The 22,778-nt window shown below is 36.9% G+C and overlaps 1 protein-coding gene across 3 annotated transcripts in view; it reads left to right on the forward strand.

Moving 5' to 3' along the window:
• The first annotated feature begins 715 nt into the window (after positions 1 to 715).
• Positions 716 to 22,778, forward strand: part of STXBP3 (syntaxin binding protein 3) — a 54,382-nt gene continuing 32,319 nt past the window's right edge. For all 3 annotated transcript variants that reach the window (XM_006934955.5, XR_006582829.1, XR_006582828.1), the window contains exons 1-5: positions 716 to 870; positions 13,940 to 13,989; positions 14,573 to 14,654; positions 19,379 to 19,455; positions 21,893 to 21,971. In XM_006934955.5, coding sequence (XP_006935017.1) covers positions 822 to 870; positions 13,940 to 13,989; positions 14,573 to 14,654; positions 19,379 to 19,455; positions 21,893 to 21,971 — 337 coding nt within the window. In that variant the 5' untranslated portion in view covers positions 716 to 821. The remainder of the gene's footprint in view (positions 871 to 13,939; positions 13,990 to 14,572; positions 14,655 to 19,378; positions 19,456 to 21,892; positions 21,972 to 22,778) is intronic.

Genomic DNA, 22,778 nt, shown 5'->3' on the forward strand with positions numbered 1-22,778 from the left:
CTGCTTAAACTTGCTAAGCCTAAGCTCAAATCACCTCCTTTGTGAATCCCTTTTTAACAATAACCCCTTCTTTTAAATCCTAAAGCATTGATGTCCTCTCTCACACAATTTTGCACATGAATTTATGCTTGTTGAGTAAATAATTACTGTTTTATTGGTTCATTTACGTATATTATCATCATGAAGGCATTCGCTTTTTCAACCAACTTTTGACTATCTTCAGCATACCAGGAATTGAGTTCTCCAATGAGATTTATAATTCTTCAGAAGTGGGTCTCTCACTTCTTTGAGTTTCCTGAAAGTCCTGCATAGGTCGGGGCACACTGGAGGGAACCTCAGAGTTCTACACAATTACTATGTCCTTGAAAAATGAATACAATAGACTTTAATGGGTAAATTTTCTATTCAGTAGTTGAGGGGGCTGCTGAGTGGAGTCTATTATGAACGGCTTCGCCAGGTGAAGAGTTCTTTTGCAAAGCGAAAGAATGACCCATTCCTTTTTCAAATACCATCTGCGTGCATTCGGAATTTTTTATATCAGGTTAACTCGTAACACACAGGCACGACTTCGTTTTTTGACGTCACGGGTCCTTGAACTTCGGCTGACAGAGAGTCCCGCTAGGGGGCGCACGACTGCCCACACAGATTCCACCCGCACTGCGCAGCCTCCGTCCAGGCGTGGGCGGGAATCCCCTGGCGGTCGCGCGTGACGTTACCGGAGGGCGCGGTCCGTGAGTGGGGGCGGGGCCACTCCGAGCTTCTTTCTCCTAAAGTAGGTTGCCAGCGGGAGGCGGCGGCTGCTCCTCCGCAGTGTTGGGAAGATGGCGCCGCCGGTGACGGAGCGGGGGCTGAAGAGCGTGGTGTGGCAGAGTGAGTGCGGTGGGGCAGGGGCTGAGAGAGGGAAGGCCAGGAGGCCGCCGCGCCGTGCCTTGCTATCCTGCCCCAGACCAACAGTCTCTTGGGAAGCCGCCGCGGGCACTTGTTGCTTTGGGACCCAGGTCCCTGTTAGGACTTTTTCGTGCTCGCCTTCCCAACCCTATTTCCTGCTAGCCTCAGGGATGGGCAGGGTGCGGGAGCGTGTGGCCTTCTAGCTGTCGTCTGGCACCCCGTCGCCTCGGCCCGGCTCTGGCCCCGAGGCCCCGCCCTGGGTGAGCGGCCCCCAGCCCGGATTTTTCTCCCTCGGCCCTTGTGACTATCCTCGGCGTTGCTCTCGACGCTCCTTGGTTCCCCACCCCGGAGCCCCACCAGTCGGTGATGTCTCTGCACCCAGTACGGTCTGGGCACTGTGTTTCTGTAACCTGCCCCTCCCCTTCTCCTCACACTTGTTTCCAAAGACTGCTTGCTATGTTTCTTCATTTTAGTACCAAGCAGGGTTCTGGAACTACACTTTTCAATGTCTTCTAATAGAAGAAAAAAACAAAACAAAAACAAAAACAAACGCTGACTGTTGAACAGATCCTTCTTCCTGTGTTTCTAGAGGAGCTCACTTTTCTAAAGAGTTCATGAGAAGGAGCCATTTGGATGATTAAATCTCAGGGCAAAAGCTGCACCTTCACATCTGTCTATACTCCGAGGGCCACTCACTGCTGTTAGGGCTGTACTACTGCTTGTTGGTTGATATTCTGCTCTTCTGCCATGTCACTTACGACTTTCATAAAAATCGCTCCAAACTTAGGTCAGCTAGGTTAGAGAAGGAATGAAACCACCAAACCGGAAGAACCATCATTGTTTGGCAGTTGGGTTGAAAGTAATTATGGTCTAGTAGTGGAAAGGGAGTGACATCTAATTAGTATCTCTGACTCCGGCTTGTTGAGCAAAGGACAGAAGTGACTGAGTCAACAAAATTTTGGGAGATACAGTTCCTCGTGCAAGATTAGAACTCCACATCAATAACTGTCATAGTGCTGAACGTACTAGAACGAGTGTATAAATAAAAGGGGGGAAAAGGTTATGAGACTTCTTTTTAAAAATTTGATAATTATAAGGTGGGCATTCTGTTTTTTAAGATTTGCATGGGTGAGTTTTAAGATTTGGTAAGATTTTTATTTGTTATATATATATATATATATATATATATATACATATATATATATATGTTTATTTTTGAAAGAGAGAAAAAGTGCAAACAGGGGAGGGGCAGAGAGAGAGAGAGAGAGACACAGAACCCCAAGTAGGCTCTAGGCTCTGAGCTGTCAGCACAGAGCCCCAGGCAAGGATGGAACCCATGAACCCTGAAATCGGGACGTGAGCCAAAGTTGGACACTTAACTGAGCCACCCAGGTACCCTGTAAGATTTGGTAATATTTTTAAATCACAGTCGTACTTAAAGTACATTTCTTTGAAAATGGGTAGTGAATTGCATTGTGTAAATAGTTTGCAAGATGTACATGGTCCTTAACATAAGTATTTATGAGGAAAAAAGGTTAATGATAGTAACATCAGTTTTGATAGCATGGAAACTGGGCAAGAGGGAGATTTTAGAGATAAGAAAATTTCCATCTAGCGCTATTAACTTGAAGCAGCACCAGGATGTCAGATGGAGTGTAAGATAAGACAGAAGAGTGAAGGGAAGGAAAGCAATGTTGAGGTTAAAAAATAGTTCTTTGAATCTTTGTATAAATAGAAACATGAGCAAAACACAAGATGACATTCATTCAGCATTTAGGGAGTAGAAAGAGAGAAAGAAGGGGGACTGTGAGTTCTGTTAGCAAAAGATGACAGAGTCTGTAAGAAATGATGAAGGAATATCCTAAGAGGTAGGAGAAGCATACATTTGGGGAAAGGTTTTGCTAGGTTGAAGATAGTACAGTTGAGTCGTGGTAGAAAGATAAATTACTTAATCTTCAGTTTACCTAAAATGTAGGGACAAGGAAACTAATATTTCTTGAACATTTATTCTGTGCCAGGCATTATTCTTTACATCTTTTAAAACTTGATAAGAATTATTATCTTTATTTCATAGACATTAAAACTGATACATCTGTTATCATAGCTGTATTAATCATAATAGCCAAAAAATCAAACAACCCAAATATCCACAGATTGATGAATAGGTAAATAACAAGTGGTATATCCCAAAAATGGAATATCAGGCAATAAAAAGGAATGAAGTACTGATACATGCTACAGTATTGATGAACCTTGAAAAAAGTTGTGCCAAATGAAATAAGCCATTCACAAATAACCACTGTGTGAGTCCATTTACATTAAATATCCAGAATTGACAATATATAGAGACAGAAAGTAGATGAGGAGTTGTGTATGTTGGAAGGTGTAGGGGGTGGGGAGATTCAGGGATAATGGCTAAGGAGATGGTTTCCTTTTGGACGAGTGAAAATATTCTAAGTTGATTATTATGATAGATACACAACTCTGAATATACTGAAAACCACTTATTTAATTGTACGCTTTGGGTTAATTATATGCTATGCAAATTATATCTTAATAAAGCTATTTTTTAGAAAACTGATAGAGGTATTAAATATAGACTTAGTATTCCACACCCAGATCTTTCTTCTTTTTTTTCCCCACACCTAGATCTTTCTGACTGCAGAGTTAACATGTCATGTGTCTATGACTTTCTGTAATGTTTAAACCTTAGTTCAGAGCCTTATGCCCACTTTGTTGAAGTAACCTCCTAACTAAGCCTCCAAGCACCTATTTCTCACTCCAGTCTATCTGGCCCAGTCGCTGCCAGAATAATTTTCCTGTAACAGTGCTGTGCTGAGATCATGCTCAACTGTTTGAAGACCTGCAGAGAGAGACCCCTCCAGTTGTGTAGAGATAATTTCAGATGCTTAGTCTGCTTTTGAAGACTTACAACCTGACAGTAACCTACCTTGTTATCTACCTTTCCCTTGTGTGATCTTGATGTTCAACTAGTCACTCTTATTGAAATCTTCTGCCTCTATATCTGTATGCCAACTCCTGTCTAGAATGCTCGCCTTATGCCTGTTCTTCACCTATCCAAACTCTAGCTAGCCTTCAAGTCTTGGCTTAAATGGGGCTACTATCACCATAGTGACTTCTTATTTTAACCCAGCCTCTTATATTTCTGTAGCATTTGATTTATCTTTCCAAAATGGCACTTCTCACTACTGCCTAATGTGAGCATCTTGATAAGCTTCTTAAAGGTGGGTCCACCAGTTTTTCTTCTAGAGCTTTAAATTTGGAACAGGCCCTAGAAAAATGGAAATGTTTGTTAAAAGTAAACAGATCAGCTTTATAATTTTCTCCATTTTTTGCTACCTAAAGTCCCCATTTACTCAATAAATATTACTGAATTCCTGTGGAAATACAGCAATAGAAGGCAGACAAGTTCCCAGCCTTCTTGAAGCTTGCATTCAAGTGGAAAATAATAGAAAATAAATCTGTAAACAAAGAATAAACATTATTTCAGTTTGTGATATATATAGAGAGAGGGGGCTACTTTGGATAGATGGATCAGGAAAGGTTTTCTCTGAGTAGGTGATATTTGAGCTGAGACCTAAAACCTGAGAAGGGATCAGCCTTTAGGGACTATCTCAAAACACTTAAAAAAAAAAAAAAAAGAGCTTTAATATTTTGAGTGCAAAGGCTATATTTATTTACAAAACGAATTTCCATACTTAAAATCAGTGACGTTTCTAGTGCTCAATATTGCTCCCTTGCCACTTTTTACTACAGGAAAGTGGTAGCAAAAATATCACTGATAAAAGGGTTTAAATAAAAATTTGATGAAGTTTATTTAAAAAATAACAAGAGTAATTAAATCAACTACAAAGCAAGCTCAAGCCACCTGTGGCATTTTCCCCCTTAGTGCAGTCTTTTTTTTCCCCTTATCTATAAACAATAGTCTAGTGTCTGTGCTTCATACCACATATTTGACAAATGTTAAGAGAAAATTAACCCGGAAAAATTACAAGTAAAAGTAATCAGAATGTATTTAAGCCAGTTCTTTACATGTTTCCCCTTTTTTCACATTTTCTTTTAGTCCTTGTATAGCTACAGATATATTTTTTTATTTGTCATTCTGTGATTTCCTTTTTAAAAATATCTAATGTTGACATGGCATTTTCCATGCCATTTCATAGTCTTTGTAATGATCATTTTTAAGTACTTAAAAAAATTTTTTTAAGTTTATTTATTTTGAGAGAGCAAGTGGGGTAGGGGCATAGAGAGAGGGGAGAGAGAGAATTTCAAGCAGGCTCTATGTCATCAGCACAGAGCTTGATGCGGGGCTTGAACTCATGAACTGTGAGATCATGATGAGCTGAAATCAAGAGTTGGACGCTTAACTGACTGAGTTACCAGGTCCCCCTTAAGTGTTTTTAAATACCTGACTTGGCAAAGAAATTTAGATAGCAGAAAAGATTACACAGCCTCCCTTTTCTGACACAACTACTCTTAGGTTTCTTACAAATTCTTCTAAAGTTTTCTATGCAAATATAAGCATGTGTAAAGCATTTTTGTTTTAATTATTTTAGTTTTATGTGTTTTTTTCATTCTGGTCACTTCTTTAAGTTTATCTTGTTGAGCAAAATTGTATACTTTAATTTTTGGATTTTTCCAGTCCCACATAGTTATTTAAATCAGTATGTATTGAGTATCTACTCTTTGTTGTACACTATTTCAGGTGCATATCCCTTGACTGCCTGCAACTCATAGTTCAGTGAGAGGAGACGGTACACAAGTACTAACTAAGTACTATATTAGCATTGTGGAAAGGGAGAGGAGAAGAAAAAGGAATTATTTCCTCTGTGGGAGTGGATCAGGGAAGACTCCCAAGAGGAAGTGCCATTGGAAGGTGGTAAGATTTTGGCAGACATAGGGAAATTTGAGCCAAATTTGGCCCAAAGAGGAAAAAGTGCATGAGTTTTTTGGAAGAGGGAATAGTTCCTTTTGAGTATAGGGTATTTGTTGCAAGGAATAGGATGATGAAGACTAAAAGGTAGGTTGGAGCTAAATAGAGTAGACATTAGGCAGTGGGGAGCCAATAAAAAGGAAAGGTTTTTGTTTTTGTTTTTTTTCTTTCAAATATCAGTCACTACCATTTTTGAGATTCTGTTGAAACAGTGCTGAAAGGAAGCCATTTTCTTGTTTCTGTTTTGAAGGGAAATGACTCTAAGATTTCATTAAGTGTAATGGTAAAATGCACTACTGCTAAGCGTACAGCTGGATGAATTTTTATCCATGTTAACTACCACCTAGATCAAGTTACAGAACGTTTTCAAGTACTCCATAATCCTTCCCTCTCCTCTAAAAATCCTAAATTTTTAGATAGTCTAAAATAGTCTAAATAGTCTAATAGTCTAAATCCTACCCTCTCCTCCAGAGTAACTACTCTTCTGACTCATACTGTCATTATGAATAATTTTCTAACAGTGGCTTTTTATTTTACACTTTTATGTTTATGAGAGAAACCCTCTAAACCTTCCATTGTTATTTTCTTTACAGAAGTAAATACAGAATTTACTAACCCCCTACCAAGAAATATTAGCTCTTTAATGTTTGTCTTTGTATACATTTTAGTAGGTCTCCTATTAGTTCTCAGTTTTCATATGTTCTACTTTAATACAATTTTTATTTTTATTTTTATTTTTTTTTATTTTTTCATACAATTTTTAGTGTACCTTGATAGCCCTAAGTGGTCTTTTTCATGCACAATTCAATTTGTTTTTATTAAGCTGACTAATAATGAGTATTGCATTTGTCTTTGCCCCAGGCCTCTGGCTCTACCTTTATAAAGATTCTTACCTGTTCACTAAATAACTTGGGCCACAGGCCTGCAGAATCTGTTGGAATCATAATTAGGAATTTAATAATATATTTTGGTTTTCTGAGAATGTAAACTCTTTGTAGCCTACAAGTCTGCTTTTGATTTTTGGCTTTTTGATTTTCATTATGCATTACTTATAAAAGCTGGTTTATTATTTCTCCTCATTGGACTAATAGTTGGAAGACTTGATTTCCACTCCAGATTGTACTTCACTTTCCTAGCCTAAACAATGAAGAGTTTGAACTACATGTTCTCTAAGTCTTTTTCAACTTGAATTCTTCATGATTCCATTTTTTAGATCTTCATTTTGTTATATTTTCTTTATTTCCACTTAGATTCCTGATAGTTTTCACTTATGCCATGGTTTTCTTTTATGCCATGGTTGTTTTGTTTAGGTCATAAATATTTAATATTAGGTTTTCATTGTTTAATGACATTTTACAAATTTTTGTCTTAAGGTATTTGTTCTGACATCTACTTAGCATGATTCTTTGCTCCTTATTTATTTACTTAGGCATGATCTTAATCCAACTTTAGCAAGTTAAAATGAATTCCATATGTATTAAAGATCTAAAATATAAAATAAAACAATAAAATGGGGAGAAAATATAGAGTAACATGGGTTACACTTTTAAAAAAATTGATAACCCAAATCCCATAAAAATTTGTTAAATAAAAATTATAAATTCCTATATGGTAGAAGACACCATTAACAAAAAAATCAAGAGCTAAACTCTAGATTCAAAGAAAATATTGACCACACATAGAAGAGAAAGGGTCAATCTGTAGAGAGTATCTGCGCATTGATAAAGAGAAGATAATGACGCAATAGAAAAATATAGGATGTGAACAGGTGACTTGCAGATTAGGACATTCAGTTGATTGTTTTTAAGTGGAAATGCAAATAAAGACCAGTTCCTCTTTTTAACCCATCAGACTGACATGCTATCGTTGGGAAGTTTGCTGGTGGGAATGTGAATTGTTAAAAACTTTTGACAAAGCATTTAGCAATGTATAGTAACACGACAGACACATCTTTTGATGCCAGCATTCCCACTTATAGGAACCTTTGCTTCAGAAATAAAAGTCTGGGCACTTGGGTGGCTCAGTTGTTTGAGACTAGATTTCAGCTCAGGTCATAATCCCAGGGTCATAGGATCGAGCCGCAAGTTGGGCTCTACACTGACCAACGCTGTGCATGGAACCTGTTTGGGATTCTCCCTCTCCCTCTCTCCCCCTCTCCTTCCTCTGCCCCTCCCCGTACTCTCTCTCTCTAAAATGAAGAAATAAAAGTATTGATAATAAAGATATATGTATAAAGATCTTCACTGCAACATTATAGTGGCAAAAACAAACAGGATGATTGCCTCTCATAGAGGAGAATAGTTGAATAAATAATGGTGTGCCTGCACTAAGAAATATTATGTAGGTATTAAAAAGAATTATTTAAGGGGCGCCTGGGTGGCGCAGTCGGTTAAGCGTCCGACTTCAGCCAGGTCACGATCTCGCGGTGCGGGAGTTCCAGCCCCGCGTCGGGCTCTGGGCTGATGGCTCAGAGCCTGGAGCCTGTTTCCGATTCTGTGTCTCCCTCTCTCTCTGCCCCTCCCCCGTTCATGCTCTGTCTCTCTCTGTCCCAAAAAAAATAAATAAACGTTGAAAAAAAAAAATTAAAAAAAAAAAATTTAAATCTATATGTTTATATGCTGTATAAAGGGTATCCATGATGTATATTTATTGAAAAAAGCAAGTGATAGAGTAGTGTATATATGTTGATTATCATTGTTGTAATAATTTGATTATTAGAAAAAACTCAGATGTTAGAAGCAGGGGTGCACTTGGGTGATAAATTGGAGTGGGTGGCAGAGACTGGTACTGTTATGGTGTTGGTCCAAGGAAGAAGGCCAAAATGTGGCAAAGGAGGTAGAAGATGGCTGAGAGTATGAGAGCAGTTCTGGAGAAAGAATAAATAGGATTTAAGCTGGGGGAGAGTCATCCTAGACTCGGATTCAGGTCTAGGAGACTAGGTAGTAGTATCTTTATTAATAAAGGGAAAGAGAAGGAACAGTTTTGGAGAGAAAAAATAGTTTAGGTTTAAAATACAGTGAGTGTAAGTGCAAGTTGAGGTATCTAGAAAGCAGATGGAGATACATAGGTATAAATTACAGAAAAGGGAGCTGAATTTGACATCTGGATTTAGATAAGGAAGACCAGATAAAGAGAAAAGGGTACCTTTTCCAGGTCCCTGTTGAGATTGTCTTTAGTACTAGTATTTTTTTTCCCCTCTTATTTCCTAATTTATGATTTAAACGTTGCTAGGCATTTTTGTTTCCTAAAAAACTGTTATTTACAGATGATTTACTATTTTCCAGACAAATCAGTTTCTCTTACAATGTTACCATGTTTATTAATACTTTCTCTGTGGTTTAAGATAGTTGTGCAAGTATACTTTCTGCATTGCTGATGCTGCACAAAACTTGGTTAGCTCTGTTCTCATTTTTCTCTTCCATGTTTTCATTTCCTCTTTGGCATTAGTTTTTTGGTTTTTTTTGTAATGTTTGTTTATTTTTGAGACAGAGAGAGACAGAGCATGAGCGGAGGAGGGGGAGAGAGAGAGAGGGAGACACAGAATCCGAGGCAGGCTCCAGGCTCTGAGCTGTCAGCACAGAGCCCGATGCGGGGCTCGAACTCACAAGCTGTGAGATCATGACCTGAGCCGGAGTCGGACGCCCAACTTACTGAGCCACCCCGGCGTCCTATCTTTGGCATTAGTTTTAAACACATTTCCTTTTGCATTTAGGAGAAACAGGATGAGCAAAGAGAGTAGTTGGTATTAATAGATAATTATTTGGATATCATTTGGACTGGTGGAAGATCAACTTAAAGAGTAGGCAGAGGCCACTTGGTACAGGAGGTTGAATAGTAAAATCTAGATTTTATTCTGAGGCAAGAGTGAGCATTTGAGGGAATTTAGGTGGGCATTGATTAAGAAATTTGTGCTTCAGGAAGATCACTGACAGCAATGTGGAAAATGGATTGAACAGGCAAAAGGATTGGAGGTAGAAAGCAGGAAATCCAGGGGCACCTGAGTGGCTCAGTTGGTTAAGCATCTGACTCTTGATTTTGGCTCAGGTCATGATCTCGCGGTTCATGAGTTTGAGCCCCGCATTGGGCTCTGCACTGACAGTGTGGAGCCTGCTTGGGATTCTCAATCTCTCTCTCCCCCTCTCCTTCTCTCCCTCTCTCTGTCCCTACCCTGCTCATGAGCTCCTTTTCTGTCTCTCCCTTCCTCCTTCCTTCCCTCCCTCCCTCCCTCTCTCTCTCTCTCTCAAAATTAAATAAATAAACTTAAAAAAAATTAAAAGCAGGAAATCCGGATAGGAGGCTATTATAGTAGTTGAGTGAGAGATGATGAGAACCAAGGCAATGCTGAGGACTGTGGCAGTCACCAGAAAGAACAATCAACACTGCATGATTATTGGATATGGGAGATGGAGGAACTATCCAAAGACTATGACTAAGAAAATGTCACTAAAACTCTTAGAGAAGTCTAAAGCAGTTTTTAGGGAACTATAATCTCAATTTGAGGCAGGTAGGTGCTTAAACCTGTACTGTATAATTGAATGATGGAGAGTTAGATTTGCAAAAAATTGAAGACTGATGGGGGTTAGGGGGAATGAGGAGAAGCTGGTCCAAGAGTACAGACTTCAGTTGGTAGAGGAGTAAGTTCTGGAGATCTAATGAACAGTATTGTGATTACAGGTAGCAGTACTACTGTACTATATACTTGGAAAGTTGCTAAGGTAGATCTTAAATGTTCTCACCTCCCAAAATTACTAAAAGAATGGTAATTATCTGTTAACTAACATTACAGTGGTAATTATGTTGCAGTATGTGTATCAGATCAACACATATATTTTGAAGTTATGTTATGTGTCAGTTGTATCTCAGTAATGTTGGGAAAAATTGAAGGCTAGATCTAATAGACGAAACTTTTAAGGACAAATATGGTTTCTGAGAAAGAGACTAGAGCAAGCAGAGAGTAAGAGAATTGAATCAAATATATCCATATTTGGGGTGCTAGAGAAATGGATGTAAGGTCAAATAATTTTCATTAGTATTTGGAGGAAATACCTTTTTAAAAAGTTGTCATATTAGTTGATGTGATTTCCTTTGACTCCCCTCCAAACATACCTTACCTTTGACCATATTACTTTTTTTGGATGCACCTAATTTCTAGTCCACAAAACTGGTTGTTTATCATTTATTGGTTTTTTTTTGAAGTTTATTTATTTTTGAGAGAGAGAATCCCAAGCAGTCTCCATACTGAGAGCATGGGGCTCCATCCCAGGAATTGTGAGATCATGACTTGAGCCTAAATTAAGAGTTGGATGCCCAACTGATTGAGCCATCCAGGTGCCCCTATGTTTTGTTGTTAAGATGCTAACACTAACACTGTCTAGGTATCTTTATATTCCAAGGCAGCACTATCCAGTAGAAATATAATGCAAGCCACATATATAATTTAAAAGTTTCTAGTAGCCACATTAAAAAAAAGAGAGAGAGAAACGGATGAAGATAATTTTAATAATAATTTTTTCAAAGTATTTATTTGGGGGGAGGGGGTAGAGAGAGAGAATCCCAAGCACTCATGAGAGAGAATCCCATGAGCCTCAGTGTGGAGGCTCATGCGGGGCTCAATCTCATGACCACAAGATCACAACCTGAGCCGATATCAAGAGTCAGATGCTTAACCAACTGAGCCAACCAGGTGCCCCTGATAATAAATTTCTAAAATATTCTCATTTAAACATGTAAATATAAAAAATTAATGATATTTTCTATTCCTTTTTTTTGTACTAGATCTTTGAAATCTGGTGTGTATTTTATACTTACAGGACATGTCAGTTCAGGCTAGCCGTACTTTAAGTGCTTAATGGCAACATGTGATGAGTTTTTACCATATACATCAGTGCAGTTTCTAAGGGTTTAAAGACTATAATGAGATGAGTTCTTCCTAGGGAACTCTTCAATCTGCTCCATCATAAATTCCATGAGCATTTATTTCTTTGATTTTCAGCTTGTTTGAAGTATACAGAAATAAAGAAAGCTTAGAAAGGGAAGTGGCAAAGTATTTTAGTGTCTGAACTCTGCCTGAGAAAATCCTTTATCTCTGCCTATAGAGTAGAAGAAACCAGTGCATTGGGTTTAAATTCCCAAATATTAAACACTTCAGGCTTTTGCTGTAATTCTCATTTAACATTATAATCTTCCTGGCAGGGGCGCCTGGGTGACTTAGTCAGTTGAATGTCTGACTTTGTCTCAGGTCATGATCTCTCAATTCCTGAGTTTGAGCCCTGCATCAGGTTCTGTGCTGACAGCCTGGAGCCTGCTTTGGATTCTGTCTCCCTCTCTCTGTGCCCTTCCCCCACTCGTGTGCACTTGTGTGCACACGTAGTGTCTCTTTCTCTCTCTCAAAAGTAAATAATAAACATTTAAAAAAGCTACAATCTTCCTAACAAACACATATAAGCACCTTAACTAGTATTTCTTAACACTTTCAAGCCTTCCCAATCAAATAAAACCTTCCAGATCACACTTCTAATGATGAGTATTAGTAATCCTTATTAAATATACCCTCTGCTTGAACATGTCATTTAATGTGATGCCAAAAATTGATGGTATATTTCCACAAGCATTAACTTAAAACAATTGAAGTTTAGGTATTAAATTAAGAAGTAGAAAAGTTTATCTTTTAATTTTTTTATTTTTTTTTTAAGTTTATTTACTTATTTAAGTAATCTCTATACTCTCCCTGGGACTCAAACTTACAACCCTGAGATTAAGAGTCACATGTTTTGACTGAGCCAGCCAGACCTACCCAAGAAGTAGGAAAGTTTAAATGAATTATATAAACATCTCATTACCAGGAATTAATGAAATTAGAAGTTACTGTAATTTACATTTTAATTATATTTTATTTGTTACATACTACATATCAGTTTTCAAAATTGAAAATTAGTAAAACTTTGTGAGGAATTGTCTTATTATGAGGTAGAACAACAGATATTTGTGTTGATTGCCTATGTGTGTTATTTAATACATCAGAAAAAAATTTTTGTTTATCAGTGAAGTAATTTAAAAAATATGTTTAGGTTAATTTTAAAAATCATTACAAGGAACATGTTAATATTTATCGATTATAAATCAAGACTGAATATCTGTACCTAATGTTGTAATATAAATTGTTGAAAATTGTAATGCAGTAAACCAGGAAGAAAAGTGCTTACCCAATTTTGATTGTCAGATATAATTTAGCAATGGGCTAGTTAGGGATTTTCCTATGAGTTTTTTTGTTTTCATCTTGTTTACTTGGGGTTTAAGTAGAATAGGAAAAAGCAAATCAGATAATAGTTTCAGGAATATTTTCCAGATATATTTATATACTTATATTAATATTTTATAATACTTTTTTTAAAACTTTTTTAAAAATATGTTTTTAATGTTTATTTTTGAGAGAGAGAGAAAGAGACAGTGTGAGTGGGGAAGGGGCAGAGAGAGAGGGAGGGAGACACAGAATCTGAAGCAGGCTCCAGGCTCCAGGCTCCAAGCTGTCAGCACAGAGCCCAACACGGGGCTCGAACTCACAAGCCATGAGATCATGACCTGAGCCAAAGTCAGATGCTTAACTGACTGAGCCACCCAGGCATCCCTTAACTTTTTTTTTTTTTGATGTTTGTTATTTATTTTTGAGAGCAGGAGAGACAGAGCAGGAACAGGGAAGGGGCAGAGAGAGAGGGAGACATAGAACCTGAAGCAGGATCCAGGTTCCGAGCTGTCAGCACAGAGCCTGACTCAGGGCTCGAACCCAAGAACTGTGAAATCATGACCTGAGCCGAAGTTGGACGCTTAACCTACTGAGCCACCCGGGTGCCCCTATAATACTTTAATTCTCAAAAATTTAAAAATATATTACAGTTTAAATATAGGTTAGGTATTAAAGAGAACTGAATTTTTACTTAGAGTTTAACAGGTATATATACTTTTTATGTAAGTTAGCAGATTTTCAAATTGGGTACTTCCCCAATCTTTTTGCTCTTTCAGTAGTTATTATTATGTTTCTAATTGTTGATTCAAATTTGTAAATAATTGTGTTTTTTGTGTTTTGTTTTGTTTTTTTGGCAGAGATAAAAGCAACAGTGTTTGATGACTGCAAGAAAGAAGGCGAATGGAAGGTAGAATGCATATTTTGCCCTTTAATTGAGGACATCAATCTATTGTCCTTATTATACTTCTGTAAGAGTGTAGAGTCTGGAACCATACTGACTGCATTCACATCATAGCTTCACCACTTGATAGCTGTGGCTTCTTAGGCAAATTGTTGACCTCTCTGTTATTTGTCTCTAAAATAGGGATAGTCTTATCTCATAGCATAGTTGTAAAGATTAAATTAATTAATCCATGGAAAATAAGAACAGCACCTGGAACAATTAGTATTTTGTAAGTGACATTTTATAATTGTAAGAAATTTGATGTTAAACACAAGATACATTTAAAATGAACAAGTTTTCTGCTTCAAAATGGAAATGTTTCTATTTGCTTATGTATAATATTATATGTATGTATATTGAGAAAATAAATCTCTAGGTCATACAAGTTAAGAGGTGAATTGAGATAATTTTGTTTACTGTCCTGATATTTTCATTTTATGTTATAAAAGGTTTATGTTTGAGTAAGTTTAATGGATTAAATTGTGTCTATTGTGAATTCTTGGCAATCAGGTACTTACACTATTTCTTATTATATATTCATTTTAAGATAATGCTTTTAGATGAATTTACCACTAAGCTTTTGGCATCGTGTTGCAAAATGACAGATCTTCTAGCAGAGGGTATAACTGGTAAGTGTTACGAATACTCATCATAAAAACTTTTTTATTGTGATTAGGAAAGTTTGAAGTAATAATAAATTTTAGTTAGTCATTGTGTTTTTGAGGTGGTTATATTTCATTATTTTTATAACTCTAGCCATAATAATAACTGGACATTTCTCTGTGAATCTTCAGAATAACCCCTGGAAGTTTTTTCTTAAGCTTTGATTGGGGGAGGGGCAGAGAGAGAGGGAGACACAGAATCTGAAGCAGGGTCCAGGCTCTGAGGTGTCAGCACAGAGCCTGACGCGGGGCTCGAACTCACAGACTGTGAGATCATGACCTGAGCTGAATTCGGATGCTTAACCGACTGAGCCACCCAGGCGCCCCTCTTAAGCTTTGATTATAAATCAGTGCCTCTGACCAAGAGTAAGTCAATTGCCTTGTTGAGTTTGTTACTTAAATTTTTATTCTTGCATATTTGATAAGGATTTTATATGCTGACACTATGTTTACCCTAGTGTTTTTACTAATGTTGGTGGTTTTCATGTATTGCTTTTAAGTAGATAGTAAGATTTATGTTATAAAATCAATTTTTGTACATATTTACAAGTGTATAATACTGACTTTGTAAGTTTTTCTTTATTACCTAGAAATGAAGCAGTTAATTACAAGTTAAATCAGCTTTATGGGGCGCCTGGGTGGCTCAGTCGGTTGAGCGTCCAACTTCAGCTCAGGTCATGATCTCACAGCTTGTGAGTTCAGGCCCTGCGTCGGGCTCTGTGCTGACAGCTCGGAGCCTGGAGCCTGCTTTGGATTCTGTGTCTCCCTCTCTCTGCCCCTAACCTACTTGCCATCTGTCTCTGTCTCTCTCAAAAATAAATAAAACATTAAAAAAAATTGTTTTTAATCCGCTTTAGAATAACATTATGAAAAAAACCATACTGCTATAATCTTTCATTAGGGCAGAATTGTTAATGAGATTTTAATCTCTTTGGGGGATGATACCAATATTTTATAACATTTATAATCTTACCATTATCCTTAAACTCCTCATCCTTTCACTCATTTATTTACATTTGATCTTCATGACAACCCTTTAAAGAGATTTTAAATACCCCCACTTGTAATGAGGAAACTAAGACTCAAAGTCGAATACAATTCTTTTATATTTTGGAATTTAGTGTAGTATGTGTACTGTCTTGTCACTGCTACTTGTGAGGTTCAAAAGTACACTTGGGGTGCCTGGGTGGCTCAGTTGGTTAAGTGACTGACTCTTGATTTTTGGCTCAGGTCATGATCTCATAGTTTGTGGGTTCGAGCCCCACATCGGGCTCTGCAGCTGGCAGCTTGGAGCCTGCTTGGGATTCTCTCTGTCTCCCCCAGATGTCTCTGTAGCTCTCAAAATAAATAAATAAACTTAAAAAAAAAAACAAACTACACCAGTATTTTCAAGAAAACCTGAGCAGTGTATACAAAGGGAGGATTATCTAAAAAATTTTGTAATAATTATTTTGATACTTATATATAAAATCTTTGCTATATGATACTTTATTATTGATCATATATTCAGCTTGTCTTCCTGGTCTTTATGGCCTTCTCAATGGAAAAACTCTCAACTAGACGTTAAAAGATTGAAGCCTTGATTTTTCTGACACTGGACAAATATAGTATTGATTAAGCCACGAAGTTGTTTTTTTTTAATGTTTATTTATTTTTTTTGAGAGAGACAGAGACAGAATGCGAGTGGGTTAGGGGCAGAGAGACAGAATCGGAAGCAGGCTCCAGGCTCTGAGCTGTCAGCACAGAGCCCGATGCGGGGCTCAAACTCACGAGCTGTGAGATCATGACCTGAGCTGAAATCGGATGCTCAAACGACTGAGCCACCCAGACGCCCAAGGCCATGAAGTTTTTTAAGTTCCAGAGGCCATTCTAATTAGCAGCTAAAGTGAGAACCATTTTTTTAAGGTTTTTTTTTTTTAATGTTTGTTTATTTTTGAGAGAGACAGAATGCAAACAGGGGAGGGGCAGAGAGAGAGAGAGAGGGAGACACAGAATCGGAAGCAGACTCCATGCTCTGAGCTGTCAGCACAGAACCCAACACGGGGCGTGAACTCAAGAACTGCAACATCATGACCCAAGCTAAAGTTGGACACTTAACCAACTGAGCCACCCAGGTGCCCCTAGAACCATTTGATAATATGTATGAAAATATAATGAAGCTGCAGAACCATTTTGCACTGTAAGGAGGTTTTATTTCATTTTTGTAACCATTGTTTATTACTGTGTGTTTGGTGTTGATAGATACTCTTCAAGGAAAAAATTCTATTGCCAAGTAAGTTGGGATATAGCATTAGACAAAGCTAAACAAGTTTCTTTTCTTTTTTTTTTTTAATGTTTATTTATTTTTGAGAGAGAGAGACAGAGCAGGGAAGGGGCAGAGAGAGAGGGAGACACAGAATCCGAAGCAGGCTCCAGACTCTGAGCTTTCAGCACAGAGCCTGACGTGGGGCTCGAACTCCAAACCGTGAGATCATGACCTGAGCCAAAGTTGGACACTCAACTGACTGAGCCACCCAGGTGCCCATAAACAGGTTTCTTGAGGACTTTCCAGAGTTGCTTTTTTCCTTAATGTTTATTTATTTTGAGAGAGAGAGAGGAGAGCATGAGTGGGAGAGGGGCAGAGAGAAAGGGAGAGCGAGTATCCCAAGCAGGCTCCACACCATCAGCACAGAGCTCAACTCGGGGCTAGGACTCAAGAACGGCGAGATCATGTCCTGAGCTGAAATGAACAGTCAGACACTCAACCGACTTAGCCACCCAGATGCCCCTGACTTATTTAACTTCTGAATCTCAATTTTCACATCTGTAAAATGGCAATGAGTATTTTGATCTTGTTGGGCTATTGTGAGGTTTTAGATTAATATTTAACAGCCATTCAGGCATCCTGTAAAAACCTTTTGTTAAATCACTTATTAGTGTATATCCATTTTTCAGGGAATTGAAGAAGTGGCACTTTCTGCTATTAATAACCAGACATTTCAGATTATTTTCAAAGTCTGTGTTCTAATAAATCGTACCACAATGTTTTCACATTTTAACATGTACATTACTTACCAAGCATAATAGTATGTATAGCGTAAGATGACTATAAGGCACTTGATTTTGAGTATTAAGTAATAAAAGTAAGTTTGCACAGATTTAACTTTAATCTTTTAAAGGTGAAATTACAATAGTTGGGAATGGAGATTAAAATTAAATATTTCCTTGGAAACCTTATTTGATATCCTGTCTAATAGAAGCTGTGATAAGTCTATACTTTACTAATATAAATGTAAGAATGAGAAGGTGAATCACCATATTTACCAGAGAAGTTCAACAGTAGCCTTCCTTGCCTATCAGGTTAATCTTTTTAATTCTTTCCAGGGCTTTTGCCAGCATTAGTCTTGAAAAGTGGTTCTCTTGATTTGTAGAATAATGCTTAATTTTTTAAAAATATAGCTTTAATAGTTAATTTGACAATTTAAAGTTTACTAGTTTTTTGTGGTTTTTGTTCGTTTTTAATGTTTTGGGGTTTTTTTAAGTTTATTTTTTTGAGAGGGAGAGACAGGGCAAATGCAAGCATGGGAGGGTCTGAGAGAGGGAGAGAGAGAATCCCAAGCAGCCTCCACACTGTCAGCACAGGGCCCGGCCCAATGCAGGGCTCAGACTCCTGAAACTGTGAGATCATGACCTGAGCCGAAACAGAGTTGGATGCTTACTGAGCCACCCAGTCACCCCTAGAGTTTACTAGTTTTAAATTCACTTTGTTTTATATTTGTTAATTTTATGAACTTCTTAATTTCAATAATAAAAATATAACAGTAAATTATGGCGATATTTCATTGTTAAAAATACTTTAAAAATATTGCGTAGTTTTAAAAGAGTAAGAGTTAATTGGCAGTTTATTTAAAGAATATTATAGCAGTTAAAAACTTGGGTTCTGGAGTCAGACAGATCTGGGTTAGAATCCTACCTGTTCTACTTTCTAGCTTTCAAGTTACCTAACTTCTTTAAGTCTCAGTTTCCTAATTTGTAAAATACTTATTTTATCAGTTTGTTATATAATAATTATTAGAAGGTTTAACAGATAAGTAATGTTAAGGACTTAGCCTGATATCTGGTATTATATTTGCTATTACATTAGAATATTTTTAAAAAGAAATACAAATTTTAATTTTTAATGCATTTTCTTGCTTCATGGCATGTTGATTGCTTACACTGGTAGATGTAACTATGAAATAGCTCTTTCATCCTTTTTTCTTATGATGATTACTTAGCCCAGAATTTAGGTTTAGGGAAGATACAATTTTGGGATTTTTTAATTTATCAAAGGGAGACCAAAAAAATGTTAAACCCAGGATATGTTAATGTGTTCCCTATTATAAATAAGTATAGTTTTATTTTAAAATTGTTTCAAGTGTAGGGGCGCCTGGGTGGCGCAGTCGGTTAGGCATCCGACTTCAGCCAGGTCACGATCTTGCGGTCCGGGAGTTCGAGCCCCGCATCAGGCTCTGGGCTGATGGCTCAGAGCCTGGAGCCTGTTTCCGATTCTGTGTCTCCCTCTCTCTCTGCCCCTCCCCCGTTCAGGCTCTGTCTCTCTCTGTCCCAAAAATAAATAAACGTTGAAAAAAAAAATTTAAAAAAAAAAAAAAAATTGTTTCAAGTGTATAAATACTTGGTTATATAAAATGGACTTTCTTTTTTTTTATTAGTTGTGGAGAATATTTATAGGAATCGAGAACCTGTCAGACAAATGAAAGCTCTTTATTTTATCTCTCCAACATCAAAGGTGAGTATTTTGAATCTTTAAAAAGTATTTTCCTCATTTATCATTGACATCATTTTCTCATAGGCAATTCAAAGCAATAAAACATCCTTTATTAGAAAAATAGTGCCATAAACTAGTTTGCTTAGGAAAGTTTTTCTGTGTTAGAAAATTGTTTCATTTGCACTCTTAATGAGAATGTATAAATGAAAGAATTCTCCCCTCATATCTGAAAGCAGAATTTAATTGTATTAAAATGATGAAGTTTGAGTAGTTTGTTACTCATGCTATTCCTATGCAACCATATTTTTGGAGGATAGAAATGTACATAAAAGAAATAGTCTTGGATTAATCCTTTATCGTAGTTACTTCCTGTAGCATACATGTGTGTATATACACATATATGCATGCATATATATGTAAATATATCTTTTACGTCAAAGGAATTAGTTTATAATCTGTGATTGAATGCATATTAATGCCAAACTTTTAGAGCCAAGTAAATATCAGATTCCTTTATTCTAATTTTTTTTTAATGTTTATTTATTTTTGAGACACAGAGTGTGAGTGGGGAAGGGGCATGGAGAGGGGGAGACACAGGATCCAAAGCAGGCTCCAGGCTCTGGGATGTCAGCACAGAGGCCGACGCAGGGCTCAGTTGTGCTACCCAGGTGCCATGTCAGATTCCTTTATTCTGTACAATATTTGAGAATGGATTTTCTAATACATTCTTTGGCTGTTACATTCATCCAGAATGTTAAGTTGGCAATTGCAGTTTGGTTTCTTCTGATTCTAGCAGACAGCAGGAAAAAAAACAGATATTCACTATTTAGTTTCTATATGCTGGCTGCTGGTGGGTTTTAATGACATTTTATATCTTAATGCTAATTCTTATCATTAATAGATTAATAGTAGGAAAGACTGTGTGTCCATTGAAAATGAGATTTCTAGGAAATTTTAATGATTTAGGTAAATGTTCATTTTTAATGTTAAGTGACAGAAGCAGGATATAAAATTGTATATTCAGTAAAGGAGCAAAGGGCTCAGAGAAAATAGTACCTGAATGTGACTCTTTTTTCTACTATAACCAACTCCAGTTTCTCTTTCTGTCCTGGATCAATTACCTATTGGGCCCCATAGCCCTACGGGTACCAGCGAGGGCTTGAGCTTATTGGATAGTAGTGGAGAAGCCTAGTGAGGGACTTCCTTCCTTAGTAGCTGGGTAAGCACCTTAGACACCAGCATGAGAGTGTTCCCAGCCAAAGTCATAAAATGACAGATTTCTGAAGAGTTTAGCTGTAAGAGATCTCTGAACCCCAGGGAAAGGTCATTTGGTGAAAAAGCAAAGCCCTGGTGATTTGTCTGCTTATATACCTACAGCCCAGAGAAGGAGAAATCTTTTTGCCTTCCCCTCTTGTAGAACTGCCTGTATTTAGGATTCTCCAGCAACAAACCTAAACCTTCAGTGAGTTAACAAAGGAAAGCATCAACACATCTAAGTGAGCCAAGCTGCCAGAAAGAGGAAGTTCAGTAAGAATGAAGAAAATACAAAATATAGCTGCTTAGAGAGAAGGATGATGAACTGAACAGAAAAATGATAACACATAAGAAGAGTCTAGTACAGCATATAAAAAACTTCCTGAAGTTCAAAAGTGTGTGATTTCTCCGTTAAATGATTAATTGCATAAGAGGATAATCACTATTGAAATTTGAATTAATAGCCGAGTTAAAATGGAATATCTCAAAGCAAAAAAACCCAAAAAACAAAACAAAAAAAAACCAAAGTCATGGAAATCATGGGCGAAAGATAAGAGACTTGTTGGATTGATCTATGAGGTCTAACAGAAATAGTTCTAGAGTTCCAGGAGAAAAAGGAACAGATGGAGGAGAGATCATTACATTCTGTATTCCTCATTTTTGCTTTTAGACCATTGTATCTTTAAAACTACCAGCACTGAGGCATGCAAGAACTACCAGACTTTATTACCTGCCATTCCCCTCCTTGCTGTCATCTACCAACCTCTGGGTCTTTCATTATCCCTTAACAATTTTACTCCTAGCTCACTGTCACTCTCTTCAGCACTTTCCCAGTTACAGTCACAATGCTTTCATCATCCAGGTAGATAACATTTCCAGTATGCTTATTGGCTTTTCAGTTCCTTGATTTGTTGTCTTCTAATGGTCTGTGTGGCTTCAGCTTCCCAGTCACTGGATCGTTCCTGGATCTTCTCATTGCCAAAACAGTACTCTGTTTATACATATTACCTTACTACTTCTTAGGTTTTTAGCTGTTACTGGCTAGACAACATAGCATTTTAAAAAAATCAGCTTATAAAGTAAACTTTGAGATAGTTAAGGTTTTGTTTTATCATCGAAAAAGAATAATCTTAGTTATTTCAAAAGCTAGCACGTTCAAATTAGTATTTTGTTAAATGTGTATTAACATCTAACCTTTTTTAAGTCTGTAGAATGTTTTTTACGTGATTTTGCAAGTAAGTCCGAGAACAAATACAAAGCAGCATATATATACTTCACTGACTGTAAGTAGCTTTGTAAAAGTATTGCTTCATTGTTTAAAATCCTATTAATTGTAAAGTATTTCTTACAGTACTATTATAATATTAAGACTTTCTATGTATTGCTTGTTCTAATTAGATTAGAAAAAATCTAAAAATATAAGATCATATCTGTCCTAATTCATATTAAAGTGATAGAAAATTCTGAACCAGTCATTTTTGCTGGTATACAATGGTGGGGGGTTGGTAGTGAGAGCTGTATCTCAAATTTTATGCTGATGAAGGAGGAATTCTTTTTTAAATCTAAGTTTTAATTGGGGATTTGATTATGTAATCAAAAATAAGACCCTTTGGGAGGGTACTGGAGAAATTGCCATCTGTTTGGCAAATATTAATGGAGAGAATCTGTCACATTTCTCTTGCAATGCCATATGTTCAGATAGAAAGCAGCTAAACAAAAGCATCACAGAGAAGTCCAGACACACATATAATTCTGCTTTATGTTATATCTTACATAATTATTTTGCAAAATAAAAATGCTGTTCATCTAAGTGTAGTCTTAGTCTGTGCTATTAGAAATTCATTTTAAGCAGTATATTGTTTTTCCTATAAGTTATTATTTATCTCATGCCTAGTAATAGTTGCCATTTTAAATATGTCATGCCATAAGTATTTGTGTTTTAAATAACTGTATTACACAGAAATTCATGTTTATAAAAGTTATAAAATTTAATGAATGTGAAGCCTCTTTTAAGGAATCTTGAGGCTAAAGAACATCATGTTAAAAGACACTAGGACCCAATGGTTGATGTTCCAACCTAGATTTAATAG

The sequence above is a fragment of the Felis catus genome, chromosome C1 (genome assembly GCF_018350175.1).
Source record: "Felis catus isolate Fca126 chromosome C1, F.catus_Fca126_mat1.0, whole genome shotgun sequence".
In the NCBI taxonomy this organism is placed as follows: domain Eukaryota; kingdom Metazoa; phylum Chordata; class Mammalia; order Carnivora; family Felidae; genus Felis; species Felis catus.